The sequence below is a fragment of the Balaenoptera musculus genome, chromosome 5 (assembly GCF_009873245.2).
Source record: "Balaenoptera musculus isolate JJ_BM4_2016_0621 chromosome 5, mBalMus1.pri.v3, whole genome shotgun sequence".
NCBI lineage: Eukaryota > Metazoa > Chordata > Mammalia > Artiodactyla > Balaenopteridae > Balaenoptera > Balaenoptera musculus.
This window is the reverse complement of record NC_045789.1, coordinates 34,820,575-34,837,889: the sequence shown is the minus strand read 5'-3', so window position 1 is coordinate 34,837,889 and position 17,315 is coordinate 34,820,575. Positions and strand designations below refer to the sequence as shown.

Here is a 17,315-nt window from a genome sequence, read left to right as displayed (position 1 = left end):
AAGTTTTTGTCTGAAATATATTTTCATTTCTCTCGGGTATATATCTAGGAGGAGAATTACTGGGTCATGTGGTAGTTCTATGTTTAAAAATGTGAGGAACTGCCAGACTGTTTTCCAAAGCAGTTACATCATTTTACATTACCACTAGCAATATTATATTAGGGTTCCAATTTCCCAATGGGTATAAAGTGGTATCTCATTGTGGTTTTTATTGGCATTTCCCAAAGGCTAATAATGTTGAATATCTTTTCATGTGCTTTTTGACCATTTGTGTATCTTCTTTGAAAAAATGTCTATTAAAATCCTTTACCCGTTAAAAAAATTTTTTTAATTGTGGTTAAAAATCCATAAAATTTACCACTTTAGCCATTTCGAAGTGTACAGTTCAGTGATATTAAGTACATTCATTCACATTGTTGTGCAATCATCATTCTTTGCCCATTTTTGTATTGTTATTTATTTATTTTTGGCTGCATTGGGTCTTCGTTGCTGCACGCGGGCTTTCTCTAGTTGCGGCGAGTGGGGGGCTACTCTCTGTTGTGGTGCACGTGCTTCTCATTGCGGTGGCTTCTCTTGTTGCAGAGCACAGGCTCTAGGCGTGCGGGCTTCGGTAGTTGTGGCACGTGGGCTCAGTAGCTGTGGCTCACGGGCTTAGTTGCTCCACAGCATGTGGGATCTTCCCGGACCAGGGCTCGAACCCATGTCCCCTGCATTGGCAGGCAGATTCTTAACCACTGCACCACCAGGGAAGTTCCTTTAATTGTCTTTTTAAATTTATTTTTTATTTTTTAATTTTTATATTCTGGAAACAAGTCCCTTATTGGAATATGACTTGAGAATATTTTCTTAAATTCTGTAAGTTGTTCTTTCACTTTCTTGATGGTGTTTTTTTTTAATTTTTTTTTTTATTTTTTTTTGGCTGCGTTGTGTCTTCGTTGCTGCACGCGGGCTTTCTCTAGTTGCGGTGAGTGGAGGCTGCTCTTCATTGCGGTGTGCGGGCTTCTCATTGCAGTGGCTTCTCTTGTTGCGGAACATGGGCTCTAGGCGCGCAGGCTTCAGTAGTTGTGGCACGCGGGCTCAGTAGTTGTGGCACACGGGCTTAGTGGCTCCGTGGCATGTGGGATCTTCCCGGACCAGGGCTCGAACCCGTGTCCCCTGCATTGGCAGGCGGATTCTTAACCACTGCGCCACCAGGGAAGTCCCTTGATGGTGTTTTAATATTCTTTAACGAATTCCATTTATGCTCAAAGTAACTAGTGTTAACACTAGCTAAGAGCATTGACAGATGCGCTGGGTTCTGTTAAATACCATCTTTTTCTACCTTTTTTTTTTTCTATAACAACCTGTCTCATATCACACATTCTATCCAATATCGCCTTAGAACTTTGTTTTTTGTTTTTTTTCCTAAAGCCTTTCCTATTCTATCTGAATCCCACCCCATGATACTGTGATTTATAATAAGAAATACCTATTTGGTCTTCGTTCCATTTCTGGCACAGAGCTCCTAAAATTCTTGGAATTTCCTAAGTGATGAGACCCATAAGAATGTCTTTTTTTACGTTAATGAGGTGACTTTTAGACCACACCTAAGGATGGGGGCTGGTTGCCAGGAGAACCAACATTGTCATTTGAGGGTTGCAATGTTCAGTCCACACCCTGACCTCTGGGGAGGGGGAGGGACTGGAGGTTGAATCAATCGCCAATGGCTAATGATTTAATCAGTCATGCCTATGTAATAAAGCCTCCATAAGAACTCAAAAGGACACAGTTCTGAGAGCCAGGTTGGGGAACACATGGAGATCTGGGGAGAGTGGTATGCCTGGAGAGAGCATGGAAACTCCTCACACTTTCCCCACACCTTGCCCTGTGCATCTCTTCCATCTGTCTGTTCCTGAGTTATAGCCTTTCATAATAAACTGGTGATCTAGCAAGAAAAATGTTTCTCTGAGTTCTGTGAGCTGCTCTAGCCAATTAATCGAGCCCAAGGAGGGGGTCGTTGAAACCTCTTGCCTGTAGCCGGTGGATCAGAAGCATAGGTGACAACCTGGACTTGTGACTGGCCTCAGAGGGGGTGGAAGGGGGTGGGAGTGTGTGTGCGGGTGTAGTCTTGTGAGACCAAACCTTTAACCTGTGGAGTCTGATGCTCTCTCGAGGTAGCAGTGTCAGAATTGAGCTGAATTGTAGGACACCCTGCTGGTGTTGCAGAGAATTGCTTGGTGGTGTCGGGGGACCCAGCCCCCATACAAACATTGCAAATTGTGCTCAGAACTCTTTTACACCCACATCTTACATTTCCTGGGCACAGACCCAAAGTATCAATGGCCACAATTATGAGCATAACTTCCAGCAGCACTTCCATTTATTTGCCACCTCTATCCAGTTCCAGTGCAGACCCCTGCAGCCCTGTGCAGCGACCCCCCCACCCCTCCCCTCCACTCCCCCCTTTCCTGTTACAGTGCCGTATATTCACACAGGATCTAATGAATGAGATCAATGTCCTATTTAATCTTTGGATCATTTTCAGTGCCCAGGACAAGGCTTTGCAAAAATTTGGAGCACAATAAATGCATGTTCCATGGAACCGAAACTTGTGCCTTATTTCCTTGTGTTTTTTTATTCTAAAATTATATTTATGCAGTCCTTGATTTTAAACTTTTCTCTTAATGACCACCTTTGGGGGATTAGGGCCTGAAATGGGCAGCAGGGCAAATCTATGATGTTCAATTTATGACTGGAGGAGCGGAATTCTTTGGGGAATTCATCTCTATGAGTTTGTGAAATGGGGAAAGAAGGTAAAGCTTTACAGATAAAGTTCTCAGGACCCAGAGAGGAGCTAAAGGGTAGTATTGGGGGCATCGCAGGTCTAAGGTGAAGTTATTTCCTGGCAGATTCTTCTGGGGGGTTGGGCTTCATGACTACCATTGCTCAGTGCTTTGGGGCTACTTAGTCTTTGTAGGCATCTCTGATCTCACCTTCTGCTCCTGGGCCTGTACAGCAGTCTTCAACTCTTCTGAGCAGGTGCTAACTGCAGGGCACCTGTTGGAAATAGCTGGAAAGAGCTCATGTTCATTCAGTCATAGGTCCATACACAGAAATCTGTCGCATTTCTATACACCAACAATGAAAGATCAGAAAGAGAAATTAAGGAAACCATCCCATTTACCATTGCATCAAAAAGAATAAAATAGCTAGGAATAAACCTACCTAAAGAGGCAAAAGATCTGTACTATGAAAATTTAAGATGCTGATGAAAGAAACTGAAGGTGACAAAAAGAGATGGAAAGATACATCACGTTCTTGGGTCGGAAGAATCAATATTGTCAGATGACTATACTACCCAAGGCAATCTACAGATTCAATGCAATCCTTATCAAATTACCAATGGCATTTTTCACAGAACTAAAACAAAAAATTTCAAAATTTGTATGGAGACACAAAAGACCCCGAATAGCAAAAGCAATCTTGTGAAAGAAAATCAGAGCTGGAGGAATCAGGCCTCCTGACTTCAGACTATACTATAAAGCTACAGTAATCAAAACAGTATGGTATTGACACAAAAACAGACTTATAGATCAATGGAGTGGATAGAAAGCCCAGAAATAAATCCACACATCTGTGGTCAATTAATCTATGACAAAGAGGGCAAGAATATACAATGGAGAAAAGACAGTCTCTTCATTAAGTGCGTACTGGGAAAACTGGACAGCTACATGTAAAAGAATGAAATTAGAACACTCTCTAACATGATACACATTCAGTCATAGGTCCAACTGTCTATTAAGCACACACCTTATACAAGGCACCACTCTGGGCACAGAGAGGAACAAGATTCATTTCCTATAATCAGGAGTTGAGTGACGAATAGAGGGTCAAGACAAGCACAATTAACTATCATCCAAAGCAGAATGGACCTCCAATAAAAGAGGCATAAAAGCTGTTTTGAGGATTCAAGGGAAGAAGAAATCACCCACTTTTTCAAGTAGCAGGAAAGGTTTTATGGAAGGTGGGGAAGGAGAGCTAGGCTTTTGCTTAGATACTCAGGACCTCTAAATCATAATCCCTGTTCTCCAGTAGCTCCCAAACCAGTTGGGATGAACATCATACATACAGTGGCTCCAATTCAAGACCATACATGTTAAGATCAGTATGAAAGAGTCATAGAAAAGCTAGAGATTATTTCCTATTAGTGTAACCACGAAATACTTTATGGAAGGGTGGACTTGGGCCCCAAAAGGTAGAAAGGTTTTATTAAAATGCGTATTTTGGACAAAAAGCAATTAAATGCTCTAGAAAATTTGGAAAACCCAGCAAAGTATAAAGAATAAAATAGAAGTCATCTATAGACCCACTACCTACAGAAGAATACATTGCCAGACATACAATATGCTTAATAAATATTTGCAATATGAATAAATATCATTAAAATTTATTATCTCTATTTTTTCCTCATGCATATTTTTATTACATACATAATTTTGGAAAATGCTTTTTTAAAACATATTTATAATATGCAAATTTATATCAGTAAAATTATTTGAAAACACATTTTTAAACAGCTGAAGAATATTCCATTAATTGATACATCATTTATGCAGCCAATTTTCCAAGAGTTCACATTTAGATTGTTTCTAAATTTCCAATTATTATAAATTAAACTTCAGTGAAATTGTTAAACACACACCTTTGAACACACCTCTGTATTCTCAGCATAGATTCCTGTAAGTGGCATTATCCCATCAAGGTGTATTAATATTTCTGGGGCTCTCAAGAGAGTAAAACATTGCACAATTACTTTCTAGAAAGGTTGTAACAGTTTACATTCCCATTAGCAATGTGTGCCATGAGACACACACCCTCACCAGCAGTATCATTTTAAAATATTTGCTAATCTGATAAGGAGAAAATAGTAACTCATTGTTTTTAAATTTTGTATTTATTTGATCACTAGTGATGTGGAACATTTTAAATATGCTCCCTTCCATGAATATTTCCTTTACGTTGCCAGTTCATATGTTTACATCAAGTGTTGTAAGTGAAATATTTTGGTTGGGGGAACTTGGAAAGACTCTTCTGTTCACTCAGCCAGTCTTGGTGCTCTCATGGCTTTCTTTGTGTGAGCATCCTGCCGTGGTAAGTGTGATCTTATTTTTTAAAGATACAGTCTCATTCCTTCATTTTCCTCTCTCTCCCCCTCCCTCTCCCACACACAGCACAGCCAGCTACATACTTCATCTGGTGCGCAAAGAAACTGGTCTGTTGCAACGCTGGAGAAAAAATTGATGGCATCAGAATTACTGAGACAAAGTATCCAGATTGTCAAGGGCCATTTAGTCACAGTGACTCTTTTTAAGTGCTGATTTCAGAGCGTGACCAACCTGCTCTTATGCCCTAAGATTAGCCTCCACAGTGCTCCCTCCTGACTCCCTCAGTTCCAACTGCACTGCACTTTCCTGCTTCCTGGTGCCCACTCCTGCTGAGCCTGGCGTGGCCTTGTCTACATCTTCCCCAGTCCACAGCCTGCCTGTCCCTGATTATGATGCTCAAATGGTGGCCCTTGGAGGAGGATAATCTTTTCCTCTGAATCCCATAGCATAGCACAGTGTCTTTTAAAGAATCTCCAGCCTTCCAGGTATTCTGGTGCTTTGTGCATGCAATCATCTCCTTCATTACTTTATATAAACTCCTGGAGGCATCTACTTGAGTAGGGTCTATGTCTTCTTTATGTCTGGAATCCCATAGTACAGTTAGCAGAAATCCAAAAATGTTTTACATATTAAAAAATTAAATGTCATTTAACAGAAACACTAGGGGGAAAAAAAAGACCTACTCTGAAAGGGAAAACAAAGCTTAATTTTTCTTTTTAGGCTGTGCAGCACGTGGGGTTTAGTTCCCCAACCAGGGATCCAACCCACACCCCTGCATTGGAAGCACAAAGTCTTAACCACTGGACTGCCAGGGAAGTCCCAACAAAGCTTAATTTTAATTGTAGTGACTCTGGTAATGTTATGGACTGAGTTGTGCCCTCCCTCAAATTCATATGTTGAAGCACTTACCCCATTTATTTCAGGGATATTTGGAGACAGGGTCTTTAGGGAAATAATTAAGGTTAAATGAGGTCGTAAGGTGTGGCCCTAATCCAATAGGATTAGTGTCCTTATAAGAAGAGGAAGGGACACCAGAGATTTCTCTGTCTCCACATGCAGAGTGAAAAGACCATGTGAGGACACAGTGAGAAGGCTGCTATCTGCTAACCAGGAAGAGGGCTCACATCAGAACCCACCCATGTGGGCACCTTGATCTTGAACTTCCAGCCACCAGAACTGTGAGAAAATACATTTCTGTTGTTTAAGCTACCCAGTCTACGGTGTTTTGTGATGTCACCCTGAGCAGACTAACACAGTGGTGAGATATTTGGTAGAAATGGAAGAAAGTCAGTCTAAATAAAGGAATATTAATAACTTAATCAAAGAACTTGCAGAATCTCATGTTGCGACTTTGGCAGGGGGTGGGGGTAGAAACTAAAGGAAGAATTGGGAAACATGGCTCCTTTTGTCTTGTCATGAAAGGTCCTCATCCTGCAGCCACTTCAGTCCTCTGTGGCAGAGGAATAAAAACTGATAAAAATTACAACTGGAGTCCAGGGACTAAGAAATTGAATGGGGCTAAATAATTAATTTTAGATCAAATATAAAGTCAGCAGAGGGAAATAAGCACTAAAATAATATTTTAAAACAATTGGGAAATTGATAAGGAAGTTGCAACTGGCTTCCATTAGAGTAAGAGCATACTTTCGTATAATGTTTTCTTGAAATGATGATATATTGATCTTCTTGGGCTGATCCATTAGCCATGGAAAGATGTACCTGAGTCTTTAGGGACATTACTGAATAGAGGCATCAGGCCATATCACAGAACCCAGTACCTCAAAACCAAATATTAAGGAAGAACACATTAGAAAGCGAAGACAGAAAGAGAACAACTCTCTCTGGGGTCATAATCATTGCTCTCAAGTCCTTGCCAAAAACTCATTCATCATAACTCTGACTATTTTAAATTTGTGTCATACTTTTGAAGTTTCAAAGAAAAAAACCTTTCTTGGACAAAACAGGCAAAGGACTTTTTTAGAACTGTATTTCTTAGGAATATTGTGGTTTAATGTCTATTCAATTTTCATATTAGAGATGAGAAAAAAGGGAATCAAGAAACTGTTTCTTGTAAAATCTCCTTTTATCCAACATGTGGAGAAAACATGGTGATGACTGAGTCATTTTCTTATTCTTTACAATGGATTCCAATGTATTCTATCCCTAACTTCCAAAAGGTTATATTTAATAGTTTTTTTTAATTAATTAATTTATTTGGCTGCGAGGGGTCTTAATTGTGGCATGCAGAATCTTTCGTTGCGGTGCTCAGGCTTCTCTCTAGTTGTGGTGCACGGGCTCTAGAGCGCACGGGCTCCGTAGTTGTGGTGCGTAGGCTTCAGTAGTTGTGGCTCACGGGCTCTAGAGCACAGGCTTAGTTGCCCCGTGGCATGTGTGATCTTAGTTCCCTGACCAGGGATCAAACCTGTGTCCCTTGCATTGGCAGGCGGATTCTTAACCATTGGACCACCAGGGAAGTCCCTGATAGTTTTTTTTTTAATACATTTTAATTTCTAAATTTTTAGAATTGCAGCACAGTTGATTTACAAAGTTGTGTTAGTTTCAGGTGTACAGCAAAGTGATACAGTTATACATATATATATTCTTTTTCAGATTCTCTTCCATTATAGGTTATTAAAAGAGATTGAATATAGTTCCCTGTGCTATACAATAGGTCCCTGTTGTTTACCTATTTTACACATAGTAGTGTGTAAATAAACTTTTATTAAGTATAAATTACAAACAGAAAAGTGCATAAGTTCTAAGGCAATAGCTTGATGAATTATCACAAGGATAATTCATCCTTGTGATAACAGGGTAAACACCATCCAGATCAAGAAACAGAACATTACCAGCACCTCAGATGCTCCCACCGAAATGTAGTTTTGAGGCAGACATATATTTTATTTTCATAAAAATAATATCATTAATGATAGTAAATGCCCGGATTAACTGACAAAATCCAAAAGGTTTATGGACACGTCGCCCAGGGGCTCACCCAACTTTTTAGACTCCTTAATCAACTGCATAGCACTCATGGGAATACAAATTAGCATAAGTATCCAGTGTTCCTGGAAAATAATTTTGTGATATATGTCCAGATCCTTAAAAATATTTCTATCCTCTGCCCTATTAATTCCAGCTGCAGAATCTTTCCTGAAGCAGTATCAGAGGTGTGGTCACAGACCGATGTCTAGACAGCATCATAAGACCAACAGCTTTGAGATAACCTCTGCCACCTCCTAATTGTGCAACCTGGGACAAAATATTTAACCAACTGCTCTGGCCTCATTTTTCTCATTGGTTAAACAGTACTAATAGTAGTCACAAAGATTAAGTTAGTTACGATGCATAAAGAACTTGAAACAGTGCCTGTCACCGTTAGCAGTTCAATAAATGTTAAGAATTATTAGCTATTATTACAGAAACATTCATCATTATATTATCAATAATAGGAAAACATTTTGAAAGAAGTTAAATAACCAGAAATAGGGGCCTGAATACATACACTCTTCTGTATACATACGAAAGAATATAATGCATCCCTGGGGGTATCGCATATTGGTTAAAAATGCAGCTTCCGGAGCCAGAATGCCAGCCTGCGCCTGACCAGCTGTGCAACCTTGGACAATTTTCTTAACTCTCCGAGGCTCAGTTTCCTCACCTGAAAATAGAGAATGATAATACCTACCTTGGAGGGGTAACTGGTTCATATACACAAAAAACTTAGAACAGTCCCTGGCATACAGTTGGTGCTTAATCAGTGTTAGTCCCTCCATTTTAAGTGCTGGAGCCTGATGGCTCTGTGATCTACCACACGCACAAAGCTTCCCAGTCCAGGGCTGGGAAAGTACGTGCCTGGGAACTGGAGGAGATCAGAACAAAACCTAAGTTCCCTTGGCGTTAATAGAAGGAATTAGAGACACAAGCCTCGGCCTGGGGGCTACGAGCTGGAAAGAGTAGTTCCACGGGCTGCACCAGTACGGATTGCTTTGATTCAAAGGAAAAACGAAAGGCCCCCAAACAAAAACTCCCACCGCAGTAACAAACAAGCCTTGGCGAGAGGAAGGAGCTGGAAGCTTTTCCTCCTCTCCAGCCCCGCCCCACTCCGCCTCTTTTCTTCTCCCTGCCTGCCGCCCCCATCCCCTTCTCAGGCTTTTCAGAGACTAAAGAACAAAAATGGAGGAGAAGGGAGATTTACAACCACTTGGGGGAGGAGATCTGCAGTATCAGCTTCCACAGAAAGAACTGGGAGCTGCTCCGATGGGACTCCCTTCCCCACCCGGATCCTAAAGCCCTCACAGGGGTGTGGATACAAGGACGTGTTTCCACCCTAAAGGAGCAGGTTTACAACCAGCCTTGGAAACCCGGAAGGTATTGAGACGTTTCTCTGACCCAGTGACTCCAATTCCCGGAAAGGACAAGGAGCAGCGGTCGCCAAGCCCTCCTTCCACCCGACCCGATTCCTCCCTGAGCCCAGGTCCCCTCCCTAGCAGCAGCTCCCCTCCGCCAAGGACCCTGCCCCTCGTAATGCGCCCCAGGTCTGTGTGCAGACGGCAGCTGGGGAGCCCCGGTCGGCAAGGAGGCCCGTGTTCCCTGAATACCCCGGACAGCGATGGGGGACGCTGGGCGGCTGCCAGGGACCCCTCCCACCCGCCAGCGACAGCGCAGACAATACCACCCCTGCTTCAGTGCCTGAGCTGAGTGTGGTGGGAAGAAAGCTGCTTTTCTCAGGCCGTGTCACTGCCTTTCCTTGTCACAGTTCCAGGAAGGCCTCTGGGGCTTGCAGGGTCACTGCTATAGGGGTCTTTCCATTTTCTTTACCTAATAGACTGGCATTAATTAATATTTATGCTGCGCCCCCAGTGTGCCCAGATCACAGAGAGTATCCAGAAGACACAATAGCTAGCCTCCCTGAGGGTATACTGAAATGGGCTACATTTCTGAGAAATCACCAATGGCTGCTGTTTTCTTGTTAAAAATGCTCTTAAGATAATAGAATCATCCAGTGAGGAGCACAGGTCAGGAATCCTGTATCCTAAGAGTCCTGGTTTTTGTCGCTTGGTTCCCAGTGCAAGAACCTGTGTGTCAGTGACATAGCAAAGAGACTCGGCTCTCCTGGGCAGTCCTGGAAATGCAGTGATGGTCCAGGTGCCCGCCGAGTGCTTGAGGACCATGGAAGGAGTTGGCCTTGCAGATTTCACAGGGCTTTTGCACTAAGAGGCTCCTCAGAAAGATTCTGCTTAAAGCTCCTGCAGTTAAAGTGAAATCACCCAGTGTTGCAACTAGGAAACTATATGGACTTGAAACTACCTTGGAAAACATGTGAGTGCTCTTTATGGTACATAGTTCTGAGGCCAGGTTACAGCTTCAAAGTTCAGCGTGAACTCTGTTTTACCCTTGTGGGCAGAGTGGGAGAAGTCGGAGGGGGGAAAATGCACCCAATGAGAACTCTGTCCTTGGAGGGTCCCTGGTGGGATCTCAGTGAAGATAGGCTTAGCTCCCTAACACACTGAAGAACACACATTGGACACGGCCTGCCCTGACCAGGTCTGTACCGAGGCTTTGAGGATGCTATAGACTTAAATACCTTCCTCCTACACAACCATTAAGGATGGACAGCATTTGCCAAGTTAGTTCCAGAGACCGGTGTCAAGAAGCATATCTGGTGTTTGTAAAGTCAGAGGTTGGCCCTTTGGCTCCTTGCGGTTTCTATACAGTCAACCGGTTGAGGAATTTCACTGAAGTTCTATTTTGCACAACAGCTGCAAAACATCAAGTGTGCCGTTCCCTCAGTGTTGACTCATCAGGTATGGTACTAGAAAGCAAGGGCCAAGAGTGGGCAAACACACCTGGTAGTTAAAGACCTACATACCAGGAAATGCTCTCCTTGAAAGGCTGAACAGGACTGCAGGTGTGATAAGGGATCGTGTTCCCAGCAGGTTTGGCTTGAGGTGAGATGATGCTTATCTAAATGGCTCCCAGGGGCTCCCTAGGGGATGAAATCCCTGTCTATGGTTCTGATCTGCTTTCCATCTTTCTTGATGGGTCCTTTTAACATCCAGGATGACCAAATTGCATGCTTATTAATTATCATTAATTGCATATGAGTGGTGGTGTGAGTGTGTCTCACTTGACAATTTAAGTAGACAGAGAATACGTGAAATGCAAGGGATTATAAATGTAAATCAAATTGGGGTTCCATTGCTCTAGGTAGGGAGGCCTTGGGAGAGCCAAGGTCACCGGGCTCTCTGTCCCTTAGCCATCTGCAGGGCTAACCTTTGTAAACTCACACGTGTCAGTCTGTGGTATGGATGTTTTTCAGGCCACTTGTCTAGCCCCAGATTTGCTTACAGCTCAATACCTTGCTTTGCAGGTTCTTGCTTGTGTAGCTTCCAGAACATTTCAAGGTTCCCTGCTTGGAACCCTCTACAGCATCATCTAGAAACCTCAATCAGAATGGATGAGACGGTTCATCTGAGAGGGAAAAGGAATGATTCCATGCCAAACGCTATGGAGGGATGTCTACATGTTCTGTCATCTCAATCCTCATAACAGCCCAGTGAGTTGGACATTATCACTCCCATTTTCAGGTGAGGCAAATGAGAACTGGAGGGGTTCAGTAACTCGACAAAGTCTCCAGTAGTCACTAGAAGCCAGAAGACCTGGGATTCAAGTTCAGCTCTGTTTGAGCTATGTTCTGGTCTTGGTGCATCCTACTTTTTACAAAACTTATTATGAAAAATTTAAACAAACACAAAAGTAGATGATGGAGGACTTCCCTGGTGGCACAGTGGTTAAGAATCCACCTGCCAATGAAGGAGACACGGGTTCAAGCCCTGGTCCGGGAAGATCCCACATGCCGCGGAACAACAAAGCCTGTGTGCCACAACTACTGAGCCTGCACTCTGGAGCCCGTATGCCACAACTACCGAAGCCCACGCACCTAGAGCCTGTGCTCTGCAACAAGAGAAGCCACCGCAGTGAGAAGCCCGTGCACTGCAACGAAGAGTAGTCCCCGCTCGCCGTAACTAGAGAAAGCCTGCGCGCAGCAACAAAGACCCAGTGCAGCCAAAGATAAATAAATTAATAAATAAACAAATAAATAAATAAACTTATATTGAAAAAAAAGTAGATGACGGATCCCTAAACATCTACTACCCTGATAAAACAGGTGTCAAGATCTTGCCACTTTGCTTCATCCTTATGGAAAAATTTTCTTTGGCTTCATTTTCTGTCAGTTTCATCTCAGCCAGAATCACTCGTTCACTCACATGCTAGGTTTCAACCACACTAAACGAGCAGTTTAGTTGTTCCCTGAATACTGCCTCCTGCCTCTGGACCCTTTGGCTCAGTGGTTTCCAGCCCTGGTACACAGATGTTCACAAGACCCACCACTGACCGACCACATCAGAGACTTCTAGCACTAGTCACCCTTCCCTCCATGTCCATTTGACCCACTCCTCCTCCGTCTTCAAGACTCCCTTCTGGAATCCTCCCTCTCTCCACGAAGCCTTCACTGATATCCCCAATCTGGCTAAGGGTGCTCCCTCCCACCCTCCCACTGCGCCTCATACATATTTCTATCATAACTCTGCCCTGGTGGTTCTCCAACAGACTGTGAATTCTTCTAGGGCCGACACCATGCTTCTGAGCTCTATGTCCCCAGGGACTTGCACATAGTAACTAGGGATCCGTAAATGTCTGAGCGAGGAAGGGAGGAAGAGGAAGAGAGCGGCAGGAGAGAAAAGGAAAGAACGTGAAGCCATCCTGGTTCCTAACCCTGCCGGCCTTGGGATGTGAGGAGCCCCTAGCACCTCTTCGATAAGCGTTTGGCACAAGAGTTGCCTCCATTGCAGGACGCAGTGTGGGTCTTAAAACAGCCAGCTGGTGGGCAGAGAGAATAAGAAAGAAAATGACGGTCCATCCGCTCGCCCCTGCTGATCGCCCAGCAACAGCACACCTCCTCCCTCGCCTCGTGTGGCCCTCTGCCCTGGGAGAGGTGTCTACTCCGCCACAGGGGGCATCCAGGGTCATGAAATCAGGCACCGATGAACAGCCCTCTGCCCTCGCTCACTGACATGCCCAGGAGCGCTGGCGAAACCCATTTCAGGGCTCAGCCCCACCTCTCACGTGATGTCCTCTGGCTCCACGGGCTTCTCTCTTGGCTAGTCAAGGACAAATGCTCTAATCGCCCGGGGCTTTCCGTTATTCCTGAGCCCCACTGCAGCCGGCCTTAGTACCCTCTGAGCACTTTTATGGGGCAATAAAACTTTACAGCCTGCAGCTCTAAACCGTTCCCAAATTTCTGAATAGAACTATTTATGGCAAACAAGACTACTACGGTTTGCCCTTTGAAAACACCAGCAGATCTTAGACCCTTTCAAAGCGGTTTGGCTGAGTTACACGGGCTAACAGCTGGCTTACAGAAACCCCACAGTGGCAAAGCTAAACTCCCGTCTGTGAACAGCTAAGTTAGAAAATAAAACAGGCTTTGAGTCTCACAGCATCACCGAAGTAGCCCTACGCTTTGCCTCTTCCGTGTTGCTTTGGTGTCAAACCCACTTGCTTGCATCTCTCCCCAATTTTTTCCTTCCCTGCTCCTTTCTTGGCAGTGTTGACAGGGATCCCTATGAGCTTCGCCTGCAAATCCAGAGAACCAATCTCTTCCTTCCGTCTTTAGCAAGCAGAAAATTAAAACCAGGAAAAAGCTAGCAATTCAATCACAACTTGTTTCTCCAAAACAGTGCTCAGGATCAACCAGCCAGCCCAGAAAAAGCATCACCACACACTTAGAAGCGCCCTTACCGGTGTTCCATATCAGCCACTCCAGTGCATCAGAGACGGGCCCCAGCCTCCTCAGATGTGGGGACTCAGCTCTCTGCAGCCCACAGACAATCGAGTCCATTATAGTCATCAGGCTGCCCAGTTAAAGGGTGGCCCTTACAAAAATATAAACAGCTTGTCAGCACAAGCCAAGGGGGCGGGGCTGAAGCCTCAGGGGACAATGGGAGCCAATGATCAGCCTCTTTGGGTTCTGTTAGCTTAAGATATTGTGTTTCATTTTGAAGAAGGGGAGACAGAGAGCGAACACTGGAAGGCCCAGCCCAGCAGCATGAAAGGGGTCCAAGTTGAAAAGTTTAATCACCGCTTGCAGAGCATTTTCAAGGAGGAGTTTGTGTGCCTCGCACATAATAATACATATTTTTAGAACTCACAGATATTTGTGTTGCACTAGCCATCTCTGGTCTCCTGGGGATAAAAAATGTAGTATTCGTTGGGGTAGAATGGAATTTTTCAATCAAAGAACAAAGGAAAGGAACAAAGTCCAAGGACAATGCTTTCATGACCCACTTATTTTGTTGAATATAATATCCGATGAGACGTACTCACTACATCTACAGAGAAAATGCTTGATTTGATACGTTTGTCTTCAGAACCCAGAGAAGTGGGCTTATTTTATTCCCCAAATATAAATGCCTCACATTTTTAAAAAAAATGCTCACTTAATCTGATCATACTTACGCACATGAATCAGAAGTTAGTTCCATGTATTTGGGAGAAGGCAAATACACTGGCTGTTGTCTCTCTTCTGAGCTTAACTAAATTCTGCTTGCAAAGCTACTAGATCAGCTTAACCTTTCAATACCCTATGACAATAACCAAGAACCAGAAAATAAACTGTGGCTTTTTTTTCCCTGTATATATTTCTAAATAATACACTGAGGTAAAAATAAAGTTAAGATCCATTTGGCTGATTTGTGGTATCAGGTAAATTATAGGCAAACAAACTTTGAGAAAAATACAGTCATTGCAAGTTGGAAGAGTCTCCTTATTTATAAAGGGAAGCACAGTAGCTATCAAAATTAACTAGCATAGAAACAGAAAAATGTCGAAATACTGGGTTGGCCAAAAAGTTCGTTTTGGTTTTTCCATAAGATGCTATGGAAAAACCTGAATGAACGTTTTAGCCAACCCAGTATAATCATTTCCACAAATTTTGTATCAAGCCTTCTGACTTTGATTTTAAAAATAATAATTCAAAGACACTGTCCTTTCTGATCTATGGTAATTTTAAAATATTTATGATTCTGCCACTGATGTTTAATTTGTATTGAAGTGAGATTCCTCTAGTAGCTTCTCTAAACAGTGCTTGAGGTGGCTGCTGGCCCTTCTATTCTTCCATTGATTCCAAAGGAGCTGTTACATCTGTATTTGCAAGGCTCTGGATTTTAAAGTAAAGGTTACCTTCTGGAAAAGGTCTAGTTTTCCTTGAAAGCATTAAGTCCCTGTCATAAATAAAGCTTCAGGACACCAAAAGCATGAACAAAAGAAAAAAACAGATAAATTGGACTTCATCAAAATCAAAAGCTTTTGTGTATCAAAGTCCATTGTCAAGAAAGTGAAAAGACAACCTACAGAACAGGAGAAGTATGTGCAAATCATATATCTCATATGGGTCTAGTATGCAGAATATACAATGAACACTTACAATTCAACAACAAAGAGACAAATAACCCAATTTAAAAATGGGCAAAGTTCTTGTAGAGAAATTTCTCCAAAAATGATATACAAATGGCCAACAAGCACATGAAAAGATGCTCAACATCATTAGTCATTAGGGAAATTCAAATCAAAACAATGAAGTAGCACTTCACAACTATTAGGATGGCTATTAAAAAAAAGAAGTGTTGAGGAGGATAAGGAGAAACTGGAATCTTTGTACAGTACATTGCTAGTGGGAATGTAAAATGGCACAGCTACTGTGGAAAACAGTCCTTCAAAAAGTCAAACATAGAACTACCATGTGACCCAGCAATTCCACTCCTGGGTGTGTAGCCAAAAGAACTGAAAACAGGTACTCAAACAAATACATGTATACTCGTGTTCATAGCAACATTATTCACAGAGAGCCAAAAGGTAGAAATATTCTAAAAGCCCATCAACAGATTAATGGACAAATTGTGGTATATACATACAATGGAATAGTGTTCAGCCATAAAAAGGAATGAAGTACTGATATATACTACAATATGGATGACCCTCAAAAACATTATAGTAAATGAAGGAAGCCAGACACAAAGGGTCACATATTGTACGATTCCATTTATGTGAAATATCCAGAACAGGTAAGTCCATAGAGACAGAACGCAGATTGGTGGTTGCCAGGGACTAGAGGGAGCAGGGAAGGGGGAGAAACTGCTTAATGGATGCAGAGTTTATTTTAGAACTAGACAGAGGTGGTGGTAGCATAACTGCGGATGTACTATATGCCATCGAATTGTTCACTTTAAAATGGTTAATTTTATGTTTTATCTTACTTTTTATAGCTTCACTATCGTCTGGATTCAACAGGAGCCTTCCTTGAAAGGTCATCCCATGAGTATACTGAAAATTTTTTTTTTAATTTTAGAATTTCATTTATTTTTTTATACAGCAGGTTCTTATTAGTTATCCATTTTATACATATTAGTGTATACATGTCAATCCCAATCTCCCAATTCATCACACCATCACCCACCCTTGCCACTTTCCCCCCTTGGTGTCCATACGCTTGTTCTCTACATCTGTGTCTCTATTTCTGCCCTGCAAACTGGTTCACCTGTACCATTTTTCTAGGTTCCACATATATGCGTTAATATACGATACTTGTTTTTCTCTTTCTGACTTACTTCACTCTGTATGACAGTCTCTAGATCCATCCACGTCTCTACAAATGACCCAATTTCATTCCTTTTTATGGCTGAGTAATATTGCATTGTATATATGTGCCACATCTTCTTTATCCATTCATCTGTCAATGGGCATTTAGGTTGCTTCCATGACCTGGCTATTGTAAATAGTGCTGCAATGAACATTGGGGTGCATGTGTCTTTTTGAATTATGGTTTTCTCTGGGTATATGCCCAGTAGTGGTATTGCTGGGTCATATGGTAATTCTATTTTTAGTTTTTTAAGAAACCTCCGTACTGTTCTCCATAGTGGCTGTATCAATTTACATTCCCACCGACAGTGCAAGAGGGTTCCCTTTTCTCCACACCCGCTCCAACATTTGTTGTTTGTAGATATTCTGATGATGCCCATACTAACTGGTGTGAGATGATACCTCATTGTAGTTTGATTTGCATTTCTCTAATAATTAGTGATGTTGAGCAGCTTTTCATGTGCTTCGTGG

At 42.6% G+C, this 17,315-nt stretch overlaps 1 protein-coding gene across 3 annotated transcripts in view; it reads right to left on the bottom strand.

Annotated features, from left to right (window-relative positions):
• Positions 1 to 14,041, bottom strand: part of TRIM2 (tripartite motif containing 2) — a 121,222-nt gene extending 107,181 nt beyond the window's left edge. For all 3 annotated transcript variants that reach the window (XM_036852433.1, XM_036852434.1, XM_036852438.1), the window contains exon 1: positions 13,950 to 14,041. Coding sequence is in view for 1 of the 3 variants with exons in the window: in XM_036852438.1 (XP_036708333.1) it covers positions 13,950 to 13,960 (11 nt within the window). In the remaining 2 variants the exon portion in view is untranslated. The remainder of the gene's footprint in view (positions 1 to 13,949) is intronic.
• Positions 14,042 to 17,315: the final 3,274 nt, after the last annotated feature.